Here is a 25,487-nt window from a genome sequence, read left to right as displayed (position 1 = left end):
ATTGGACCACACCACTAAGTGAAGAAAAGAGGTGACAGATTGTCCACTCACTAACTTAAAATGCATAAATGTGTTCTTATTCCTCTTTACAATTTTAATAGCTTGTAATAAATGTATTTGGAGGGGAAATATCCTATATGTTAATGTTATAGTTTGGTATATTTAATTCTGTCTGGATTCCCCCTATACGGAGGTCTTTGGTTTAATCCGGCTGTATTTCAAGTGTCTGGCCACTCTAAGCGGTTTTGATAAGTGACTGTTCTTGCTTGTCGTCGTTCATCTCAACTTGTTGTAGAGTCATCCACTGCAAGGTAAGTCTCTCAAATATTTCACATTATGAAATGTAATATTTAAGCCTAAATGTTCAACTTTATGAGCTTGGCTAGGTTTGGTGACAAATTTAGACCTAGTTCTCTTTAAATGTTTGTTGTTTGGCGTAAGAAATGATTTACATAAATACATTTTTGACAAATATATATTAACATTGGCTAAAGTAACAACGTGGATAGCTGTAATTGCCATTGCCAAGCTGTTTCTGCCCACGGTGCGGTGGGTTACAGGTGCGCGGTGCTCGCATGGCCGGTTTTGGAGATGCCAACCGCCACTAGCTATGTATCATTTAAACAAGCTTTATAAACATTATTTGTGACATGATAGTGTCCACAGTCCTCCAAAGACATAATAGACAACTGGAGAACGAGACTGGCATATTTGGGTATATTTGGAATTCGATAGTCTGTAATAACACGCAGTTCTGTCAGCACGTGCACAGATGATCAGTGATCCAAGAATAACGATCGAGGTGACCGCTCAGCACCCGCTGCCGCTGAACTCTTTGGAGGGCATTAAAGCGGCTATAGGAGAGGATCTTCATTTCAGCCAGTTTGCTACAGCAGAAAAATAATCCTGCAGCAACGGGAAATGTGAATTATTATGTTGATAATGATTAATGAACATTTGTGTAGTTGATACCCATAATATTTTGGGGGATAGAAATGTAAATGTAAAATTACTTTTTTTTCTTATGGCTAACTTCCAGGAAATTTGAAAAGACCGTTAATGAGCTCGCATTGACTAAGGCTTTTCAAAAAGCTTTATGTCAAGAAACTTAAATGCAGTGTTGCAGTAAAATCATCTAAAGCAAATTTGGTGATAGACAAAGAAAGTGAGGCATTAATGATGTCAACATTGTTTTATATTTATACATCTCTTGTGATGCGGTTCTGAGCAGCACTGATGGATGTGTTGACATGACAACTGCATCAGAGTTTTGAGTGACCCTTCCCCACCTTTTGTTCCATGCTGCCTGAAGACCTAGCTAGCCAGTAACTTGTTAAAACACCAGATACAGATAAAAGTGGAGACATAAGTACAGTATCTTTGTCATAAATGAATAGTGTAAACTTTCTTTATAATTGCTGACACCCTACAGTCAAATTTGGCACCAGTAGAGTTGCGATCTAGTTAAATAAATCACACCCCTCTGCAAACACGCATTCTCCATTATTGGTTACAAGGCTGTAAATATTTACATTAGGTAAGAGAATATCATGTTTCCATTGGTGTATTAAAATGAGAGTTGGGGTGATGTCACCCTATCCCTTAATAATTCCGCCTCCTGAATACAAGTGTTTGACATGGGGTAGGGGACCAGTAACTTTATGATCAAACTTTATCAATGTGAAAGCAATAGTAATTTCTCATACTTTGGTCATCATACTTTGATCTGGTTTCATCCAAATATCATAAAATCATGTTTTCCATGAAATGTGGACTGTTCGTGGCCTTTAAATTTCAATGTGAAAATGATACGTTTTACACTGCAAGTTTTACATTTCCTGTGTTGCAGGAAAGTTCTCCTGCAACAAGGTGATCAAATTAAGATCCTACACCTGTATTGTTGTCCACTATAATGAGAGCTGATGGCCAGATAGGGCGCAGGCATTCATTCATTCATGGAAGTGAAGTCTCTTTCGCTCACACAAAAAGAGGTGCGTTCTTTTATACTGTAGTCTTGAAACGTGAAACTAGTCGCGTTTTGTTGTCACCCTCTCGTACGAGCACACACTTTCTGTAATTCTTATCAGCCAGACTGAACTCCACCGAGGCTGTTCAGTCTCCCCTTAACCATTCTCTGGCCACTGTTGCCTGCTTCCAGGAATTGGATTTATTTTGGGCATTGAATGTCAGTTGGACAGACATACAAAGCCTGTGTTTGTGCATCTGTGCGTGTTGGTGACAGGCAGCCTGCTGTATGTGTGTTTGTGTGTGTTGGTGGCTGGGGAAGGGGTCTGTGTAACATGGCACTGGTATGTGACAATGCACATGGCTTGACATGTGAAATCATGAGGGGAGTTGTTGTTGAGAATACTGGTTGTGATTAACCATATAAAGCTGTGGTTATGAACCTGGTCAGAGATGTTACACAAGTGCAGCCTTCCACATCAAACTGGTTCTCTGTCATGGAGTCTATGGAGTTCAGAAGAAGTCCACTAACAGAGGAAGAGTCTCTCGTGTCTGACCATTACGCTGAGATTTGGCTCTAGGTGCCTAAATGAACAGAGGAGTAATATTGTGAAAAGGGGGTTGATTTTCCCCCTTTTCTTGTGATCAGACAGTGTAATAGGCCTTTTCACAGACAATCTGGTTGTGAAAAGGAACATTATTCAGATTGATTGTCTCATCACAGAAATGGCAGATTTTCTTCTCCTTTTCACAATTTTACCTCAGAGGTGATGCATAACTCTATCTCCTCCTTAGCAGAGGTCTGTGTGGAGGTTAACATCAGGTGAGTCCTGTTTACAACATCTTCTACACTGATAATTGCTGTGGGATCACTACCATCATCCCCCAGGGCAGACTACCGGTGCTTAGCCCAGCTCACGGTGCTCTCCCTGGGGGCAAAAATACTAAATCTGTGGGTATTGTCAGGTGCTTTTTAGAGGTCTCAGAGGTACAGAGTACACAGTGTGCACAGAGCTATAGGGAGACAAGAGGCTCACTCTAACCTAACTAACCCTAACCACCAAATATGATTTGTTGGTAACACTTGCACCTGCAGCTAAAATAATGCTTTATAGATTATAATAAGCATGTATGAGCCTTTATAATGTCTTAACACTTAAACTGCCGGGCCTTGCTTCCGCCCTTATTACGCCAATGAGAAGCCATTTTGACTGCAACATTCTAAGTCTAATAAATACATTTAATATGCTGTCAGAAAAATAGTAAGTGTTTTGGAAACCTCATAATTGTCTCTTTATGATACAATATAGAAATCCTAGTGGTTAGAGCATTGGGCCAGTAACCGAAAGGTTGTTAAATTGAATCCCCGAGCTGACAAGGTAAAAATCTGTCGTTCTGCCCCTGAACAAGGCAGTTAACCCACAATTCCCCGGTAGGCCGTCATTGTAAATGACTTTGTAAAAGGATTTGAAAGTCACTTTTTTTTTGCACTCCAGGGAAAAAAGTCCTCTTAAACTGCTTAATACACACATTATGTTCATATCAAAATTCTAACAACATACTTGTGTTAAATTGATGTAGAAAAAGTCAAGGACGGAGGGTGGCATGACTTGTCAAATGTGACCGACCGCCTTGATTCTAGACGTTGACCAATTAATCGGAATGGCCGATTTCAAGTTTTCATAACAATCGGTCATTTTGGACGCCGATTTAAAAAAATATACAGTGCCTTGCGAAAGTATTCGGCCCCCTTGAACTTTGCGACCTTTTGCCACATTTCAGGCTTCAAACATAAAGATATAAAACTGTATTTTTTTGTGAAGAATCAACAACAAGTGGGACACAATCATGAAGTGGAACGACATTTATTGGATATTTCAAACTTTTTTATCAAATCAAAAACTGAAAAATTGGGCGTGCAAAATTATTCAGCCCCTTTACTTTCAGTGCAGCAAACTCTCTCCAGAAGTTCAGTGAGGATCTCTGAATGATCCAATGTTGACCTAAATGACTAATGATGATAAATACAATCCACCTGTGTGTAATCAAGTCTCCGTATAAATGCACCTGCACTGTGATAGTCTCAGAGGTCCGTTAAAAGCGCAGAGAGCATCATGAAGAACAAGGAACACACCAGGCAGGTCCGAGATACTGCTGTGAAGAAGTTTAAAGCCGGATTTGGATACAAAAAGATTTCCCAAGCTTTAAACATCCCAAGGAGCACTGTGCAAGCGATAATATTGAAATGGAAGGAGTATCAGACCACTGCAAATCTACCAAGACCTGGCCGTCCCTCTAAACCTTCAGCTCATACAAGGAGAAGACTGATCAGAGATGCAGCCAAGAGGCCCATGATCACTCTGGATGAACTGCAGAGATCTACAGCTGAGGTGGGAGACTCTGTCCATAGGACAACAATCAGTCGTATATTGCACAAATCTGGCCTTTATGGAAGAGTGGCAAGAAGAAAGCCATTTCTTAAAGATATCCATAAAAAGTGTCGTTTAAAGTTTGCCACAAGCCACCTGGGAGACACACCAAACATGTGGAAGAAGGTGCTCTGGTCAGATGAAACCAAAATTGAACTTTTTGGCAACAATGCAAAACGTTATGTTTGGCGTAAAAGCAACACAGCGCATCACCCTGAACACACCATCCCCACTGTCAAACATGGTGGTGGCAGCATCATGGTTTGGGCCTGCTTTTCTTCAGCAGGGACAGGGAAGATGGTTAAAATTGATGGGAAGATGGATGGAGCCAAATACAGGACCATTCTGGAAGAAAACCTGATGGAGTCTGCAAAAGACCTGAGACTGGGACGGAGATTTGTCTTCCAACAAGACAATGATCCAAAACATAAAGCAAAATCTACAATGGAATGGTTCAAAAATAAACATATCCAGGTGTTAGAATGGCCAAGTCAAAGTCCAGACCTGAATCCAATCGAGAATCTGTGGAAAGAACTGAAAACTGCTGTTCACAAATGCTCTCCATCCAACCTCACTGAGCTCGAGCTGTTTTGCAAGGAGGAATGGGAAAAAATTTCAGTCTCTCGATGTGCAAAACTGATAGAGACATACCCCAAGCAACTTACAGCTGTAATCGCAGCAAAAGGTGGCGCTACAAAGTATTAACTTAAGGGGGCTGAATAATTTTGCACGCCCAATTTTTCAGTTTTTGATTTGTTAAAAAGTTTGAAATATCTAATAAATGTTGTTCCACTTCATGATTGTGTCCCACTTGTTGTTGATTCTTCACAAAAAAATACAGTTTTATATCTTTATGTTTGAAGCCTGAAATGTGGCAAAAGGTCGCAAAGTTCAAGGGGGCCGAATACTTTCGCAAGGCACTGTATATATATATATATTTTTTACACCTTTATTTAATCTTTATTTAACTAGGCAAGTCAGTTATTTTCAATGATGGCCTAGGAACAGTGTGTTAACTGCCTTGTTCAGGGGCAGAACGACAGATTTTTGCCTTGTCAGCTCAGGGATTCAATCTTGCAACCTTACGTTTAACTAGTCCAACGCTCTAACCACCTGCGTCACGAGGAGCCCGCCAGTTACGCGAATGCAGTAAGAAGCCAAGGTAAGTTGCTAGCTAGCATTAAACTTAATCAATCATTATCACTAGTTATAACTACACGTGGTTGATGATATTACTAGTTTATCTAGCGTGTCCTGCATTGCATATAATCGATGCAGTGCACATTCACGAAAAAGGACTGTCGTTGCTCCAACTTGTACCTAACCATAAACATCAATGCCTTTCTTAAAATCAATACACAGAAGTATATATTTTTAACCCTGCATATTTAGCTAAAAGAAATCCAGTTTAGCAGGCAATATTAACCAGGTGAAATTGTGTAATTTCTCTTGCGTTCATTGCACGCAGAGTCAGGGTATATGCAGCAGTTTGGGCAGCCGGGCTCATTGCGAACTAATTTTCCAGAATTTCACGTAATTATGACATAACATTGTAGGTTGTGCAATGTAACAAGAATATTTTGACTTAGGGATTTCACCCGTTAGATAAAATACTGAACGGTTCCGTATTTCACTGAAATAATAAATGTTTTGTTTTCAAAATAATAGTTTCTGGATTCGACCATATTAATGACCAAAGGCTCATATTTCTGTGTGTTATTATGTTATAATTAAGTCTATGATTTGATAGAGCAGTTTGGCTGAGTGATGGTAGGCAGCAGCAGGCTCGTAAGCATTCATTCAAACAGCACTTTCGTGCGTTTTGCCAGCAGCTCTTCGCAAGCACAGCGCTGTTTATGACTTCAAGCCTATCAGCCTAATGGCTGGTGTAACCGATGTGAAATGGCTTGCTAGTTATCTGGGTGTGCGCTAATAGCGTTTCAAACGTCACTCGCTCTGAGACTTGGGAGTAGTTATTCCCCTTGCCCTGCAAGGGCAGCAGCTTTTGTGGAGCGATGATTAACACTGCTTCAAGTGTGGCTGTTGTCGATGTGTTCCTGGTTCGAGCCCATGTAGGAGCGAGGAGAGGGACGGAAGCTATACTGTTACACAGGCAATACTATAGTGCCTATAAAAACATCCAATAGTCAAAGGTTAATGAAATACAAATGGTATAGAGGGAAATAGTCCTATAAATACTATATTAACTACAACCTAAAACCTCTTACCTTGGAATACTGACATCTCATGTTAAAAGGAACCACCAACTTTCATATGTTCTCATGTTCTGAGCAAGGAACTCAAACGTTAGCTTTTTTACATGGCACATATTGCACTTTTACTTCTCCAACACTTTGTTTTTGCATTATTTAAACCAAATTGAACGTTTCATGATTTATTTTGATGTATTATATTAAGTTAAAATAAGTGTTCATTCAGTATTGTTGTAATTGTCATTATTACAAATCAATGCGGGGGGAAAAAATGGCAGATTAATCGGTATCGGCTTTTTTGGTCGTCCAATAATCGGTATTGGTATCGGCGTTGAAAAATCATAATCGGTCGACCTCTAATCACGACATAACACATGTGTGCCGTACAGAATCCGTCTGCCAGGGGTAGCGCTTCTCTCAGATGAATCTGCAGGTAGCTAACCATCCAGGTTAGCTATGTAACATTAGGCTATAACTAGCAAAGTAAATGGCTCTGAGATATGAATAATAAGATCATACACGTAACGTTAGCTAGCGAGTCATGTTATTCAACTGTTACTATGCACCTGTAACAAAGAGAGCTCAGATGTGAGTGCCTTTAGAATTTGGAATCAGGATATTTTCTACCTGTGGCCTGCAGTGTTTATATTTGTTGGCTTTATGTAGACTACTTTTACATATTGGTAATGGCAATAGAAATTACTAGATTTGTATCATTTTAATTTAGATGGCATTTTGATTAACCACATGACATTTGATTTATAATAGTCTTCATATCTCAAAAGTAATGAAACTGTTCCACGAAAATGTGCACATGAGTATCATAACTTGCACGCAGATCAGTAGAAATGGTACGATAACTTGGCACTACAAATGAAAAAGGTTGCCGACCGCTGGTGTAGCCTATACCGGCAAGTTCAGGAGCTTAATGGCAGAATCTGTGAAGGCCAGCAGCAGCGGGAGGAGGAGGGTTGGAACAGGTTTTTTCTTCTAGTTAGGCTGTATTGATATCTGGCTCCCTCTTTAGTAATTTGTCTTCATTTTTAATTGCAGTGCTTAAAGCATCAGACAAGCTCAGTAGCCTACATATAGCTGATTTTATTCAAACATATGGTGTGTTAAAATACAAGTTTAAACATTTTGACTAATCGATTGGTCGAAAGAACAGACAACTCGGTCGACCAACCAAGATGTTCTTTTTTTAAGTAGGGGACATCTGTAACGGCGTTCGTCTGTTGAAAGAGGAGCGGACCAAAATGCAGCGTGGTGGTTACTCATGTTCTTTAATGAAGAAGAACAAACGAACAAATACAAAACAACAAACGTAACGCGAAAACCTATACAGCCTATCTTGTGACAACTAACACAGAGACAGGAACAATCACCCACAAACACACAGTGAAACCCAGGCTACCTAAATATGGTTCCCAATCAGAGACAACGAGAATCACCTGACTCTGATTGAGAACCGCCTCAGGCAGCCATAGACTATGCTAGACACCCCACAAAACCCTAAGACAAAAACGCACCACAAAAACCCATGTCACACCCTGGCCTGACCAAATAAATGAAGACAAACATAATATACTACGACCAAGGCGTGACAGAACCCCCCCCCCTAAGGTGCGGACTCCCAGACGCACGTCAAAACAATAGGGAGGGTCCGGGTGGGCATCTGTCCATGGTGGCGGCTCCGGCGCGGGACGTGGACCCCACTCTATCAATGTCTTATCTTAGTTCCTCCCCCTCGCGTCCTAGGATAGTCTACCCTTGCCGCCGACCATGGCCTAGTAGTCCTCACCCAGAACCCCACTGGACAGAGGGGCAGCTCGGGACTGAGGGGCAGCTCGGGACTGAGGCAGCTCGGGACTGAGGAGTAGCTCGGCACTGAGGGGAAGCTCGGCACTGAGGGGAAGCCCGGCACTGAGGGGAAGCCCGGCACTGAGGGGAAGCCCGGCACTGAGGGGAAGCCCGGCACTGAGAGGAAGCCCAGCACTGAGAGGAAGCTCAGCACTGAGAGGAAGCCCAGGCAGGTAGTTGGATCCTGCAGATCCTGGCTGACTGGCGGATCTAGAAGAGTCTGGCTGACTGGCAGATCTGGAAGAGTCTGGCTGACTGGCAGATCTGGAAGAGTCTGGCTGACTGACAGATCTGGAAGAGTCTGGTTGACTGGCAGGTCTGGAAGAGTCTGGCTGACTGGCAGATCTGGAAGAGTCTGGCTGACTGGCAGATCTGGAAGAGTCTGGCTGACTGGCAGATCTGGAAGAGTCTGGCTGACTGGCAGATCTGGAAGAGTCTGGCTGACTGGCAGATCTGGAAGAGTCTGGCTGACTGGCGGATCCTGGCAGACTGACGGATCTGGCTGCTCCATGCAGACTGGCAGCCCTGGCTGCTCCATGCAGACTGGCAGCCCTGGCTGCACCATGCAGACTGACATCTCTGGCTGCTCCATGCAGACTGACATCTCTGGCTGCTCCATGCAGACTGACAGCTCTGGCTGCTCCATGCAGGCTGACAGCTCTGGCTGCTCCATGCAGGCTGACAGCTCTGGCTGCTCCATGCAGGCTGACAGCTCTGGCTGCTCCATGCAGACTGACAGCTCTGGCTGCTCCATGCAGACTGACAGCTCTGGCTGCTCCATGCAGGCTGGCAGCTCAGGCTGCTCCATGTAGACTGGCAGCTCTGGCTGCTCCATGCAGGCTGGCAGCTCAGGCTGCTCCATGCAGGCTGGCAGCTCAGGCTGCTCCATGCAGGCTGGCAGCTCTGGCTGCGCTGAACAGGCAGGAGACTCCAGCAGCGCTGTAGAGGAGGAAGGCTCTGGCAGCGCTGAACATGCGGGAGACTCCGGCAGCGCAGGAGAGGAGGAAGGCTCTGGCTGCGCTGAACAGGCGGGAGACTCCGGCAGCGCAGGAGAGGAGGAAAGCTCTGGCTGCGCTGAACAGGCGGGAGGCTCCGGCAGCGCTAAACAGGCGGGAGACTCCGACAGCACTGGAGAGGAGAAAGGCTCTGGCTGCGCTGAACAGGCGAGGCGCACTGAAGGCCTGGTGCGTGGTGCTGGAACTGGTGGTACTGGGCCGAGGACACGCACAGGAAGCCTGGTGCGGGGAGCTGCCACCGGAGGACTGGTGTGTGAAGGTGGCACAGGATGGACCGGACCGTGAAGGTGTACTGGAGAGCCTGAGAGCAGGGCTGGCACAGGACGTGCAAGGCTAGGTAGGTACACAGGAGGCCTAGTGCGTGAGGCTGGCACAATTTTCACCAGCCGACTAACACGCACCTCAGGACGAGTATGGAGCGCTGACCCAGGTGCCATCAAATCCCCGACACGCTCAGTCGGACGAATATCGTACCTAAAGCACCAAACTAGCAACTCCCTCATTACTCTCTCCTCCAATTTCCCCATTAACTCCTTCACAGTCTCTGCTTCGCTCACCTCTAACACCGGCTCTGGTTCTGGTCTCCTCCTTGGCTCCTCACGATAAACAGGGAGAGTTGGCTCAGGTCTGACTCCTGACTCTGCCACACTCTCCCTGAGCCCCCCCCCCCCCAATACATTTTTGGGGCTGACTCTCGGGCTTCCTTCCGCGCCGCCGTGCTTGTCTCTCCAACTCCATTCTCCTATAACCCTCTTCGCACTGCTCCAGCGAATCCCAGGTGGGCTCCGGCACTCTCCCTGGGTCGACCGCCCACCTGTCTATTTCCTCCCAAGTAGTGTAGTCCCGATATTGTTGCTCCTGCTGCCGCTGTTGCTTCTCCTCATACCAGTGGCTCTCAGCTCTCGCCGCCTCCAGTTCTTCTTTGGGGTGGCGATATTCTCCAGGCTGATCCCAGGGTCCTTCTCCGAACAATTCATCCTCCCATGTCCGTTCCTCTCTTTGTTGCTTCTGCTGTCGCTGCCTGTCACCAAGCTGCTTGGTCCTGGTGTGGTGGGTGATTCTGTAACGGCGTTCGTCTGTTGAAAGAGGAGCGGACCAAAATGCAGCGTGGTGGTTACTCATGTTCTTTAATAAAGAAGAACAAACGAACAAATACAAAACAACAAACGTAACGCGAAAACCTATACAGCCTATCTTGTGAAAACTAACACAGAGACAGGAACAATCACCCACAAACACACAGTGAAACCCAGGCTACCTAAATATGGTTCCCAATCAGAGACAACGAGAATCACCTGACTCTGATTGAGAACCGCCTCAGGCAGCCATAGACTATGTTAGACACCCCACAAAACCCTAAGACAAAAACCCATGTCACACCCTGGCCTGACCAAATAAATGAAGACAAACATAATATACTACGACCAAGGCGTGACAACATCCCTAATGGCATGTCAACCGTAGTCAGAAGTTGTCTAAAGAACATCTGGATCTAGGACCAGGTTACTACAGTATGCTCTTTGGAATCTCCTCCAGACAACATGTTTTGGTGTGGTACAGTAGATTATAAGATTCTTTAATCCCTTTGACCCTCTAGTACTGGCCTGTCTCACCGTCTGTCCCAAGGAGGACTGTGCACTCAAAGACCCTTCGGTGTCCAATTGTTAGTCTCTCTCATTGGATCAGATGCAGTTAGCTTGTACCAACCGTGCATGTGTATCCCTGTGGTCATTCATGTCCTTTTTGTAATAAGAGAGAGGGAGTCTTGTGCTGTGTGGACGAGGACAAGTGTGAGTGTGCATACAACCTGTCAAGTTTTAGAACACCTACTCATTCAAGGATTTTCCTTTATTTTTACTATTTTCTACATTGTAGAATAATAGTGAAGACATCAAAACTATGAAATAAATTATATGGAATCATGTCGTAACCAAAAAACTAAAATTAGCCGTCATTTGCCTTGATGACAGCTCTTGGCATTTTCTCAACCAGATTCATGAGGAATGCTTTTCCAACGGTCTTGACGGAGTTCCCACATATGCTGAGCACTTGTTGGCTGTTTTTCCTTCACACTGTGGTCCAACTAATCCCAAACCATCTCAATTGGGTTGACGTCGGGTGATTGTGGAGGCCAGGTCATCTGATGCAGCACTCCATCACTCTCCTTCTTGGTCAAATAGCCCTTACACAGCCTGGAGGTGTGTTTTTGGTCATTGTCCTGTTGAAAAATAAGTGATATTTCATAGTTTTTATGTCTTCACTATTATTCTAAAATGTAGAAAAGAGTCAAAATAAAAACCTTTGAATGAGGTGTGTCCAAACTTTTGACAGGTGTATAATACAGGGCACAAGGTTGACAGACCGGACAAGTCTCAGACAGTCACCGAGCAATAAGTGAATTCTTTCTCTAACTCACTGTCACTGCTAAGAGGGAATCACAGCTGGTAAGCATAGAGCTTTCAACTGACATCTGAAGATTAGCTGAAGGTTTGAGATTTAATGAAGTGCTTAACTATTATTGAATTTGTTTGTCAACTATTAGTAAACTGTCACAGTACATTTTTGGGCATATTAACACATGTATAAATAACTTCAGCATAGTAAATGTACGACATATTTATTAAGATATAGCCTAGAAATTATGTTGCGGACCGTTAAATATGGCATGTTGACAGAAACGAAGACATTCTGTCATTAAACGGAACGGTAGTGTTGTGTGTTGACCATGTTGTATATGGTCTGCTCATTTCCCATTTCTGTATTTGTTTTCCTCAGGACTTTTATGAATACCGGTAAGCAGCAGAAGCCAGTGCTAACAGGCCAGCGGTTCAAGACCAGGAAAAGGGGTGAGTTGCGTTACGACCACAGACGGCTGTCTACGTGCGATGTCAATGCCTAATGTTTACCACGTACAATATGTTGGCAAGACAACATGCATGGTGTTAAATTGCAATACCAATATGTTGTCAAGACAACAGACCGTGTTAAGTTGCAATACCAGATAATTGAACCAGTCTTTGAGACTGTAAAATGTCTTGATTATTTTTTAAGTCTCACCGACAACCAAATTGTCAATGCACACTTGTAGCTCATATCTCTTCTATTAAGATCTGCTTCTTGGTAAGGGACCAGCAAAGGGATAGCAGGGTTCTCTTTTACGTTCATCCTCTTCTCCTGTCTTCTCTCCTCTTCTGTCCTCTTCTCTCTCCTCTCCACACATAAAAATAAACTATAAACACTCTTCGCTTCTAGGGTTCTGTTTCATCTCTCTGTTGTGGCTTGACATTCCCTCTTACACAACACCTACTGCAATGATTGGCTCCCAGTCATTAAGATGTTGAAGTTTCTAGAGTGTCACAGCATCGGTGTGTGACCAAGTCACACTTAATCTCAGCGTGAGTGGAGCATGTCACTGTTGCTGACAGCAGTGGCAGGACACAAGGCAGAGCTGAACTAGCCTTGTCCCAGATCTGTTTGTGGTGTTTTGGCAACTTCCAGACATGACATCACAAACAGATCTAGGACCAGGCTATAGCTGAACTTCCTCCCAGTACAGTGGGTGTCGTTATGAACATTACTCACCGAGCAGAAGGACATGTAGTGTTGTAGGAACATTTCGTTCATACTCCGTGAGGCCCCTTGTTGATTCTCTTGAACCGTGTGTTGATACCCAGAGAGCTATTAATGAAGAGGACATCGTTTGGACAATGTGTTCTTTGTGAAAAACACAGAGGATTAATCAGGGAAGCTAACCCTCCACCAGGCCAAGTAGCAGCTAATGTCCCATCACGGCAGTGTCCCTTGTCTTCATCACACATTGACTGGGGAACTGAACAGCTGTCTGTGACGCTTCCAAATGTACCGCTGTAGCTATACAATATGTATTGACTTTTAGCCCTAGAGATCATTCACTAACATACATACGGCAGTGCTTCCTAACTGGCGGGCCGCGGGCCATTTTATTTGGACCCCAAGCTGTCTGAGCAAAAATAAATGAAGCAAGTATTTTTTATTGTTGGACATAAAAGACTGTAAAAACACCCGCAAATCTGCTCCAGGTTATTTAAATTTTGGAAATTTGTTCCAAAGTATTCCCACCCATAATAGAGAGATTTTATAAAAATGTAAACTAGATTTGACATGATTTAGTCAAATATTATATCTGTTTGGGCTTCTTACGGTCAATTTGAAATCTACAAATTCTTTTTTAATTATGTTCCGGTCCCCTGACCATCAGCTCTAGTTGAGGATCCCTGACATACGGTATATATTATGCATGGTTTACCATACCTTCTTTTCTGATGTTATCAGTGTACCTACAGTACAACACTGTCCTCCTCTGCCTTGTCCCTCCCCACCCAGATGAAAAGGAGAAGTTTGAGCCCACAGTTTTCAGAGACACAATTGTTCTGGGCCTCAACGAAGCAGGAGGAGACCTCGATGCTGTAGCTAAGTTCTTGGACGTTACCGGTTCCCGACTCGACTACCGTCGCTATGCCGACACCCTCTTCGACATCCTCATCGCGGGGAGCATGCTCGGTGAGTGGAGGAGTGTAGTGAATTTAGCAGGCAGCGCAACCGGGACTCAAACCCAGGTCCCAGGACTGTCAGTCCACCTTCTTAGCCATTAAGAGGTCTGCACCGCTTGATGATGTCGCTAGGTGTTATATTAAGGTAGCTACAGTGTTATGGTTATCTGCACGGTGTCAGCTCAGTGGTGGAACATCGTGGTCCTTTGTATCAGTACTGTGCACAGTGTTACTGTCCCCCAGTGTCCATCCATGACCAGCTGATCGCAGTAACCGGGCTGTCCATTCAGGCAAGGACAAATTTACAAACAGATCACAGCTGGCTTTGTCAGATTATCAGGGTCATTTCCCATTATCAAAGACATCCGGGAGAAACTGTTCTTCAGTAGACTGCAGGCACCAGCATGAACCCTAGTGGGTACCATATCGCTGGATCAGAAAGGAGAACTTTGTTAGAACATAAGGCAGGAAAGGAAAATTGTACACTCTCTGTACTAGGCTTTAGAAATGTAATTCATGTCCAAATACACACTATCTTTCTTGCACACACACATTCACACACGCTCATTCACATCCTGACATGTTTAATCTGTGTAGAATTAGTTGCTGTCTGTCTCGATCCAGCTCATACACACGTGCACACACGCATGCAAACACACGCAGGACTCTCTGCCAGGCCTGTGTCAGTCTCTGCATGTCAATCCCCATTAGAGATAACAGGTTTACCCTGGTCCTATAGTCCTATAATAAGACCCTGGCAGGGAGAGACCGAGCAGCACAGAGGGAAGCCAGGGATACAGATGTAGGCTCTTAATTTGATTTATTTCGTAACAACTAAATAATCCTGCAGCAACAGGATTTGACCGTTTTTTGCTTGATCAGTAATGTTGCTTGATCCGTTCTAAGGCTATTAGCTGGCCAAAAGAGGCTACAAGAAAAGTGGAACACTTAATATAACTGTGTTAGTGTGGGTTTTCAATAAATTAATCACAAAGCTCATCTGCATTTCCTGCGATGAAGAAAAATTCTCAGCAAAAGGAGTGATCAGATTAAGATCCTACAGCTGTACCTGGTAATCCACCAAAATAAAGCATCCTCTCAGGGAACCAGATTAGCCTTACGTTTAGCATGGAGGATTAGCTCCTAGTTCACACTTCACACACATGCACTTGTGAAGGCAACAAATGCAGGAAATTCAGACGCACACAAAACAGTTTAGTTTGATTGTATTGTTAATCCACAACAGTCCTTAAAAATGGATTCAATGTCAACAACGATTGTTAAAGCATTAGATACAGGTTGCAGTTTGGACTAGAGGTCGACCGATTATGATTTTTTTTCAATGCCGATACTGATTATTGGAGGCCGGACGATTTTTTAATTTTTTTAATTATTTTATTTATTTGTAATAATGACAATTACAACAATACTGAATGAACACTTATTTTAACTTTTAAAAATAAAAAATCCATTCAGCCTCAAATAAATCATGAAACATGTTCAATTTGGTTTAAATAATGCAAAAACAAAGTTTTGGAGAAGAAAGTAAAAGTGAAATATGTGCCATGTAAAAAAGCTAACGTTTAAGTTCCTTGCTCAGAACATGAGAACATATGAAAGTTGGTGGTTCCTTTTAACATGAGACTTCAATATTTCAAGGTAAGAGGTTTTAGGTTGTAGTTAATATAGTATTTATAGGACTATTTCTCTCTCTACCATTTGTATTCCATATACCTTTGACTATTGGATGTTCTTATAGGCACTTTAGTATTGCCAGTGTAACAGTATAGCTTCCGTCCCTCTCCTCGCTCCTACCTGGGCTCGAACCAGGAACACATCAACAACAGCCACCCTCGAAGCAGCGTTACCCTTGCAGATCAAGTCTCAGAGCGAGTGACATTTGAAACGCTATTAGCGCACACCCCATCGGTTACACCAGCCTAATCTCGGGAGTTGATAGGCTGGAAGTCATAAACAGCGCAATGCTTGAAGCAGAGCGAAGAGCTGCTGGCAAAACGCACAGAAGTGCTGTTTGAATGAATGCTTACGAGCCTGCTGCTGCCTACCACCGCTCAGTCAGACTGCACTATCAAATCATAGACTTAATTATAATATAATAACACACAGAAATACGAGCCTTTGGTCATTAATATGGTCGAATCCGGAAACTATCATTTTGAAAACAAAACGTTTATTATTATCGCATATACCCTGACTCTGCGTGCAATAAACACAAGAGAAGTGACACAATTTCACCTGGTTAATATTGTCTGCTAACCTGGATTAAAAAATATATACTTCTGTGTATTGATTTTAAGAAAAGCATTGATGTTTATGGTTAAGTACACGTTGGAGCAACGACAGTCCTTTTTCCGCAAATGCGCACCGCATCTATTATATGCAACGCAGGACACGCTAGATAAACTAGTAATATCATCAACCATGTGTAGTTAACTAGTGATTATGATTGATTGATTGTTTTTTATAAGATAAGTTTAATGCTAGCTAGCAACTTACCGTGGCTTCTTTCTGCATTCAGGTAACAGGTAGGCTCCTCATGGAGTGCAATGTGAAGCAGATGGTTAGAGCGTTGGACTAGCTTTAGTTAACTGTAAGGTTGCAAGATTGAATCCCGGAGCTGACAAGGTAAAAATTTGTCGTTCTGCCCCTGAACAAGGCAAGACACTGTTCCTAGGACGTCATTGAAAATAAGAATGTGTTCTTAACTCACTTGCCTAGTTAAATAAAGGTGTAAAAAAAATAAAAAAATTAAATCGGCCAAATCGGTGTCCAAAAATACTGATTTCGATTGTTATGAAAACTTGAAATCGGCCCTAATTAATTGTCCATTCCGATTAATCGGTCGACCTCTAGTTTGTAGTCTAAGCCCTCATATACTGTATCCTCAAACAAGAACGGATTAAAACATTGAATCAGGCTGCATCAAGAGTCATCCATTTACAACTAGATGACAGACATGTTATATACATACATGATGTTTTAGTCAGATTTAGCAGACGGTCTTATCCAGAGCGACTTACAATCAGTGTATTCCACTAAACTAGGTAAAAAACACCTTACACAATCATTACAAGTGAAAGCTAGCCGTTAAGACCAGAGATGGGGAAAGGCCCATGTAAACAGGATTTAACCTTTAACCCTGGTGGCTTTCCCCTTTTGTCTCTCAGCTCCTGGTGGTACGCGTATTGATGAGGGGGACAAGGCCAAGGTGACGGAACATTGTGTGTTTACCACCGAGGAGAACCATGCTAACCTCCGCCGCTATGCTCAGGTTGGTACGCACGCACACACACACACACACACACACACACCCACACACACACACACACAGACAGACACATATTAATGAATGAATGCACACACACGCACACGCACACACACACACACACACACTCTCTGTCTCACCATTGACTTGGTCACATCCTCAAACATTAGCCAACATTTCCTACCAAGGCCTGGGTGTGGAGGGGATTTTGGGCTTGAGACACCTGCAGTAAAGTGGTATTAGACCTGCTAATACCCACCAAACCCCTGGGAGTATCCAGTTTGTCAACACTCCACCATGATATCCTTTTAATATAATCCTCCTCCATTAAACTCACTCACTCCTGCTTGTCTGTCTTTCTTTTGCTCGCTCGGCATCTCTCTCTGGCCGTCTCTCTCTGGCCGTCTCTCTCTGGCCGTCTCTCTCTCTCTCGCCGTCTCTCTCTGGCCGTCTCTCTCTCTCTCTCTGGCCGTCTCTCTCTGGCCTTCTCTCTCTCTCTCGCCGTCTCTCTCTCTGGCCGTCTCTCTCTCTGGCCGTCTCTCTCTCTGGCCGTCTCTCTCTCTGGCCGTCTCTCTCTCTCTCGTCGTCTCTCTCTCTGGCCGTCTCTCTTGCCGTCTCTCTCTCTGGCCGTCTCTCTCTCTGGCCGTCTCTCTCTCTGGCCGTCTCTCTCTGGCCGTCTCTCTCTCTCTCGCCGTCTCTCTCTCTGGCCGTCTCTCTCGCCGTCTCTCTCTCTCTCTCGCCGTCTCTCTCTCTGGCCGTCTCTCTGGCCGTCTCTCTCTGGCCGTCTCTCTCTCTCTCGCCGTCTCTCTCTCTGGCCGTCTCTCTCGCCGTCTCTCTCTCTCGCCGTCTCTCTCTCTGGCCGTCTCTCTCTGCCGTCTCTCTCTCTGGCCGTCTCTCTCTCTGGCCGTCTCTCTCTGGCCGTCTCTCTCTCTCTCGCCGTCTCTCTCTCTGGCCGTCTCTCTCTCTGGCCGTCTCTCTCTCTTGCCGTCTCTCTCTGGCCGTCTCTCTCTCTCTCTGCCGCCGTCTCTCTCTCTGGCCGTCTCTCTCTCTGGCCGTCTCTCTCTCTCTCGCCGTCTCTCTCTCTGGCCGTCTCTCTCGCCGTCTCTCTCTCTGGCCGTCTCTCTCTCTGGCCGTCTCTCTCTGGCCGTCTCTCTCTCTCTTGCCGTCTCTCTCTGGCCGTCTCGTCTCTCTCTCTCTCGCCGTCTCTCTCTCTTGCCGTCTCTCTCTGGCCGTCTCTCTCTCTCGCCGTCTCTCTCTCTCTCTCTGGCCGTCTCTCTTGCCGTCTCTCTCTCTCTCTCGCCGTCTCTCGCCCGCCCGCCGTCTCTCTCTCTCTCTTCGCCGTCTCTCTCTCTGGCCGTCTCTCTTGCCGTCTCTCTCTCTCTCGCCATCTCTCGCCCGCCGTCTCTCTCTCTCGCCGTCTCTCTCTCTGGCCGTCTCTCTTGCCGTCTCTCTCTCTCTCTCTCTTGCCGTCTCTCGCCCGCCCGCCGTCTCTCTCTCTGGCCGTCTCTCTCTCTTGCCGCCGTCTCTCTCTCTGGCCGTCTCTCTCTCTCGCCGTCTCTCTCTCTGGCCGTCTCTCTTGCCGTCTCTCTCTCTCTCGCCGTCTCTCTCTGGCCGTCTCTCTCTCTCGCCGTCTCTCTCTCTGGCCGTCTCTCTCTCTCGCTGTCTCTATCTCTCTTGCCGTCTCTCTCTCTCTTGCCGTCTCTCTCTCTGGCCGTCTCTCTCTCTGGCCGTCTCTCTCTCTTGCCGTCTCTCTCTCTGGCCGTCTCTCTTGCCGTCTCTCTCTCTCGCCGTCTCTCGCCCGCCCGCCGTCTCTCTCTCTGGCCGTCTCTCTCTGGCCGTCTCTCTCTTGCCGTCTCTCTCTCTGGCCGTCTCTCTCTCTCTGGCCGTCTCTCTCTCTCGCCGTCTCTCTCTCTGGCCGTCTCTCTCTCTGGCCGTCTCTCTCTCTGGCCGTCTCTCTCTTGCCGTCTCTCTCTCTGGCCGTCTCTCTCTCTGGCCGTCTCTCTCTCTGGCCGTCTCTCTCTCTGGCCGTCTCTCTCTCTCGCCGTCTCTCTCTCTGGCCGTCTCTCTCTCTGGCCGTCTCTCTCTTGCCGTCTCTCTCTCTGGCCGTCTCTCTCTCTCTGGCCGTCTCTCTCTCTGGCCGTCTCTCTCTCTGGCCGTCTCTCTCTCTGGCCGTCTCTCTCTCTCTGGCCGTCTCTCTCTTGCCGTCTCTCTGGCCGTCTCTCTCTCTGGCCGTCTCTCTCTCTGGCCGTCTCTCTCTCTGGCCGTCTCTCTCTCTGGCCGTCTCTCTCTCTTGCCGTCTCTCTCTCTGGCCGTCTCTCTCTCTCTCTCTGGCCGTCTCTCTCTCTGGCCGTCTCTCTCTCTGGCCGTCTCTCTGGCCGTCTCTCTCTCTGGCCGTCTCTCTCTCTGGTCCGTCTCTCTTGCCGTCTCTCTCTTGCCGTCTCTCTCTCTGGCCGTCTCTCTCTCTGGCCGTCTCTCTCTTGCCGTCTCTCTCTCTCTTTCTCTTTCTTTTCAAGGGCGTTATTAGCATGGGAAACATAACATTACCAAAGCAAGTGAAGTAGATAAACAAAGGTGAAATGAATAATAACGTACAGTAAACATTACGCTCACAGAAGTTCCAAAATAATAAAGACATCTCAAATGTCATATTATGACTATATGCAGTGTTGTAACAATGTGCAAATAGTTAAAGTACAAAAGTGAATAAATGAACATAAATATGGGTTGTATTTACAGTGGAATTTGTTCTTCACTGGTTGCCCTTTTCTTGTGGCAACAGGTCACAAATCTTGCTGCTGTGATGGCACACTGTGGTATTTCACCTTTTCGAAATGGGAATTTATCAAAATTGGGCTTGTTTTCTAATTCTTTGTGGATCTGTGTAATCTGAGTGAAATGTGTCTCTATGGTCATACATTTGGCAGGAGGTTAGGAAGTGCAGCTCAGTTTCCACCTCATTTTGTAGGCAGTGTGCACAGCCTGTCTTCTCTTGAGAGCCATGTCTGCCTACTGTGGCCTTTCTCAATAGCAAGGCTATGCTCCCAGAGTCTGTACATAGTCAACATTTTCCTTAAGTTTGGGTCAGTTACGGTGGTCAGGTATTCTGCCACTGTGTACTCTGTTTAGGGCCAAATATCATTCTAGTTTGCGCTGTCTTTTTGTTAATTCTTTCCAATGTGTCAAGTAATTATCTTTTTGTTTTCTCATGATTTGGTTGGGTCTAGTTGTGTTGCTGTCCTCTCGCTGTCTCGCTCTCTCTCGCTGTCTCGCTCTCTCTCGCTGTCTCCCTCCCAGCCCTCTGTCTGTGACTGAATCTCATGTCCCTCTGTGCATCTTTGTGTTTCTCTAGGTTTTTAACAAGCTTATCAGGAGGTACAAGTACCTGCAGAATGCCTTTGAGGAGGAAATCAAAAAGGTAAAGTATTCACAGGAAACACTCTCATGTGAAGTCCCTAACTGATCTACTTCAGTTTTTCATTCTCCTAAGTACTTCTGGTGATGTCATATCTTAAGGTGTTTAGGCATTTTGTATCTATTTTCTTTAGTTTACATAATTGTCTTGATTGATTAATTGATTTTATCGTGTGTAGCTTTTGCTGTTCCTGAAGGCATTCAGTGAATCAGAGCAAACCAAACTGGCTATGTTGACTGGTATCCTATTGGCTAATGGCACTCTGCCCCCGCCCATCCTCACCAGCCTCTTCAGTGACAATGTTGTCAAGGAAGGTGAGTGTGTGTAGGGGGGTTTTGATTTCTTGAGGCATATATTTATAGCTTCTTCCAAGTTGTTCTCTTATTCTTGGTATATTGCAGGTATCTCTGCGTCCTTTGCGGTGAAACTGTTCAAGGCATGGATATCTGAGAAAGATGCCAATGCAGTCACCTCAGCCCTGAGGAAGGCTAACCTGGATAAGAAACTCCTGGTAAGAAACCCTTTAGGCAGTTAGCCTAGAGCAGTAATTTCCAACCTGATGTTAAAAAAAGACTTGGTGGTCCTCAAGAGCATTTGACAGTGATTTGGTAGTCCCCGAAATGGAAAAGGTTGGGAACCACTTGTCTAGAGGTTAGAGAGCCTCTTTTATTGTGCTCCTATTCTATTTCAGCCACAAGAGGGAGCTGTTGTGTCAACTTTTAGGGTTGAAGATCAATGGAAGTTGTTTGAGCCTCGACTTGTTGTTTCTCTAGGAGCTGTTTCCTGCCAGCAAGCAGAACGTGGAGCATTTCTCCAAGTACTTCAATGAGGCGGGGCTGAAGGAACTTTCAGACTTCATGCGTGTGCAGCAGTCTCAGGGAACACGCAAGGAGCTGCAGAAAGAACTGCAGGAGCGCCTCTCTCAGGACTGCCCCATACGAGAGGTACAGTACCAGATGCCATGTCCTGCCGTTGTACTCTTGCACAAGCACCAATATAGCTGCATTGCGCCCCACCCTGTGTTTCCAACCCCTCATTGGAGTGTGTTTATCTCTGGGTTGGGTTATATAAGCAAAAATAACACATTCCATTCTCCACAAGATAATGAACAGTGAAGAGTTATTATTCTGTGGTTCTAGATGGTGGTGTATGTGAAGGAGGAGATGAAGAGGAGTGCTCTCCAGGAGCAAGCTGTGATTGGTCTGCTGTGGAACATTCTCATGAATGCTGTGGAGTGGAACAAGAAGGAGGAGTTGGTCACCGAGCAAGCCCTCAAACACCTTAAAGTATGTTATCATAACATTAGCCATTAATAACATAAATCACTCCTAACCTAACCACTCTATAACAACATGAGAGCTGGTCACTGGAGGCTCTCAAACACCTCGAACACTGACATCAACCAGGAATTAATGACTTTGTTTATGGGGTGTGTATCGTCTCCCCTCCAGCATTATGCCCCCCTGCTAGCAGCGTTCAGCACCCAGGGCCAGTCAGAGCTGGTGCTGCTACTGAGGATCCAAGAGTACTGCTATGACAATATCCACTTCATGAAGTCCTTCTCCAAGATAGTGGTGCTCTTCTACAAAGGTAAGTATTATCTTATACAGAACACTGTTTCACACAATTTCTCTGTAGAAAAAGAAAGGGTCTCTCTTTCATTTGTCTTAGTAGTCAGGTTGCAGTCAATTGCATTTCAATTTAGGAAGTAAACAGAAATTTCAATATCAGAGTGCATTCGGATTTTGTTACGTCACACTCTTATTCTAAAATGGATTAAATGGATTTTGTTCATCAATCTACATACAATACCCCATAATGACAAAGTGAAAACAGGTTTTTAGACATTTTTGCAAATGTAGAAAACATTTTTTAAAATGTATTTACATAAGTATTCAGACCCTTTGCTATGAGACTTGAAATTGAGTTCAGGTGTATCCTGTTTCCATTAATCATCCTTGAGATGTTTCTACTACTTGATTGGAGTCCACCTGTGGTATATTCAATTGATTGGATTCAATTGATTGGACATGATTTGGAAAGGCACACACCTGTCTATATAAGGTCCCACAGTTAACATGTCAGAGTAAAAACCAAGCCATGAAGTCGAAGGAATTGTTCGTAGAGCTTCGACAGGAGTGTTGGCACAATTCTGGGGATGGGTACCAAAACATTTCTGCGGCTTTGAAGGTCCCCAAGAACACAGTGGCCTCCATTCTTTAATGGAAGAAGTTTCGAATCACCAAGACTCTTCCTAGAGCTGGCCGCCTGGCCAAACTGAGCAATTGGGGGAGAAGGGCCTTGGTCAGGGAGGTGACTAAGAACCCAATGGTCACTCTGGCAGAGCTCTAGAGTTCCTCTGTGGAGATGATTGTCCTTCTGGAAGATTCTCCCATCTCTGCGGTACTCCACCAATCAGGCCTTTATGATTAAGTGGCCAGGTGGAAGCAACCCTCCGTAAAAGGCACATGACAGCCCGCTTGGAGTTTGAAACAAGATTCTCTGGTCTGATGAAACCAACATTCAATTATTTGGCCTGAAAGCCAAGTGTCTGGAGGAAACCTGGAACCATCCCTACGGTAAAGCATGGTGGTGGAGGCATCATGCTGTGTGGATGGTTTCAGCGGCAGGGACTGGGAGACTAGTCAGGATCGGCAAAGTACAGAGATCCTTGATGAAAACCTGCTTCAGAGCGCTCAGGACCTCAGGCTTGGGCGAAGGTTCACCTTCCAACAGGACATCGACCCTAAGCACACAGCCAAGACAAAGAGGGGTAGCTTTGGGACAAGTCTCTGAATGTCCTTGTGTCCCAGCCAGAGTCCGGTCTTGAACCCAATCTAACATCTCTGGAGAGACCTGAAAATAGCTGTGCAGCAACACTCCCCATCCAACCTGACAGAGCTTGAGAGAATCTGCAGGGAAGAATAGGAGAAACTCCCAATATAGGTGTGCCAAGATTGTAGCATCATACCGAAGACTCGAGGCTGTAATAGCTGCCGAAAGTGCTTCAACGAAGTACTGAGTAAAGGGTCTGAATACTTATGTAAATATGATATTTTCATATGTTTTTATACACTGTAACTTCTCCTTGTGATGCTATGCTCATTGTGCCTGTTCTCTCTCCTCTCTCCACCCAGCTGACGTTTTGAGTGAGGAGGCCATTCTGAGGTGGTACAAAGACACTCACACCACCAAAGGGAAAGGTGTCTTTGTCGAGCAGATGAAGAAGTTTGTTGAGTGGCTGCAAAATGCAGAAGAAGGTAACGTTTACATTTAAATACAGGTTAAAGGTTACAGTTACAGGTAACCTAATCAATAACTGAATAGAAAACCATTGCATTTTCAGAAAATTATTGTTGAATCAATGAAACTGGACTATTAACATTCAATAGACTTCCTGCTGGGCTGTAATGTGCTCTAAACTGTCATTCCTGTTTTCACCACTAAGACCTGTTTAGTAGTTCTCCTTGTTTATTTTCCCCTGTAGAGTCTGAGTCTGAGGGAGAGGAGGACTAGAAGACCGACCCAGCAAGGAGTTTGTCTGTAACTCTGAAGTCTGCTGCATCCTGTGGCCTGTATGTCAGTCAGTCTCCATGTTGCATAGTACGTGTTTCAGCTTGTCTTTAAAGCATTCATGCTACCTATTTTTTGAAGATTTGCTAGGCTTTATCATATTAGTGGGGTTCCTGAGACATTCAAGATAAGGCATTGTGAGAAGTATGAGAACGTGTGCAACATTACTGCAATAAAGACTACCTGGAACGCACCTATCCATAATGTTCGACCAACCAGGGGTCAGATGGGGTGGCAGGGTAGCCTAGTGGTTAGAGTGTTGGACTAGTAACCGGAAGGTTGCAAGTTCAAATCCCTGAGCTGACAAGGTATAAATCTGTTGTTCTGCCCGTGAACAGGCACTTAACCTGCTGTTCCTAGGCTGTCATTGAAAATAAGAATTTGTTCTTAACTGACTTGCCTAGTTAAATAAAGGTCAAATTAAAAAAATAATCATTAAAGACTCCCCCTGCTCCAGGCAATCAAAGCACAACCCCCAGCAATAAACCCCTGGACCTCCTGACTTCATGAGGACAGGAGACTAGATTGCCAATCTCTGATATTTTGAATTAAAGCTTGGGCCTTTCATACAGACTCCCTTCACTAATGTTGTTCAGGCATAGAGGAAGTCCAGACCTCAATCTGCAGTAGATTGTCATACTTGTTTTATGGATACTCAACTTTGTATGTAACTTGGCTTTTATCTTTTTATGAATAAAGTGTTTTTATATGTATTCGCTTGTTTTGTTTCTGTATTGTGATCTTAAATCAGTAGGTTAGTAACGAAGGGTTCTGTTCATGTGTCTGGTTGATAGAGGCCAAGGAAGTTGGTTTTAACAAACTGATTAGTTAGGTAGTCAGATCTGAATGAGAAAGTGGGTGACTGAATGCTATTATTGGGAGGAGATGAGAGGTGAAGTTCACTCAGTCATTGTGTAACATAACCTTCATGCACCTGCTTCTGCACCTGAACAGGCCAGGTAAAGGAATGCCATTGACACTATTGTGACCTCTGTCCATTCCCTATTCAGTGTACTACTTTTGACCAGGGCCCATGGGGAAGAGGTTGCCATTTTAGACTCCAAATCTAGGGAGTTAATGAGCAACAGGGAGCTCCACTGTAGCTAGAGAATTACATCAGTGCCATACTGCTGCATCTACTGTGGGTCGATGTTTCTCAGAGCAGTATGTTGCCTCTAATATTCACTAGAGCCATAACCTGATT

At 44.8% G+C, this 25,487-nt stretch overlaps 1 protein-coding gene across 2 annotated transcripts; it reads left to right on the top strand.

Annotated features, from left to right (window-relative positions):
- The first annotated feature begins 228 nt into the window (after window positions 1–228).
- On the top strand, window positions 229–24,996 carry LOC112264527 (basic leucine zipper and W2 domain-containing protein 2). Of its 2 annotated transcripts, none has more exons than XM_024441192.2 (12): window positions 229–311; window positions 12,259–12,329; window positions 13,846–14,022; window positions 17,201–17,304; window positions 20,648–20,713; window positions 20,889–21,024; window positions 21,112–21,221; window positions 21,484–21,654; window positions 21,850–21,996; window positions 22,162–22,300; window positions 23,848–23,970; window positions 24,198–24,996. In XM_024441192.2, exons 2-12 carry the CDS (start codon window positions 12,266–12,268, stop codon window positions 24,224–24,226), a joined length of 1,266 nt encoding a protein of 421 aa, XP_024296960.1. In that variant the 5' UTR covers window positions 229–311; window positions 12,259–12,265; the 3' UTR covers window positions 24,227–24,996. The 2 variants fall into 2 exon arrangements, with proteins under 2 accessions (XP_024296960.1, XP_024296961.1); XM_024441193.2 differs by lacking the exon at window positions 229–311 and adding an exon at window positions 5,518–5,556.
- The last annotated feature ends 491 nt before the right edge of the window (window positions 24,997–25,487 follow it).

Source organism: Oncorhynchus tshawytscha, linkage group LG13, assembly GCF_018296145.1.
Source record: "Oncorhynchus tshawytscha isolate Ot180627B linkage group LG13, Otsh_v2.0, whole genome shotgun sequence".
Lineage (NCBI taxonomy): Eukaryota > Metazoa > Chordata > Actinopteri > Salmoniformes > Salmonidae > Oncorhynchus > Oncorhynchus tshawytscha.
The sequence above is the reverse complement of the archived record's forward strand: the minus strand, read 5'-3'. Positions and strand labels throughout refer to the sequence as shown.

Excerpts from the sequence above, each read along its gene's own strand:
- LOC112264527 (XM_024441192.2), top strand. The coding sequence starts at position 12,266 with ATGAATACCGGTAAGCAGCAGAAGCCAGTGCTAACAGGCCAGCGGTTC. Across the intron at positions 14,023-17,200 it reads CATCGCGGGGAGCATGCTCG|CTCCTGGTGGTACGCGTATT; the intron begins GTGAGTGGAGGA and ends TTTGTCTCTCAG. Across the intron at positions 21,025-21,111 it reads TGACAATGTTGTCAAGGAAG|GTATCTCTGCGTCCTTTGCG; the intron begins GTGAGTGTGTGT and ends GGTATATTGCAG.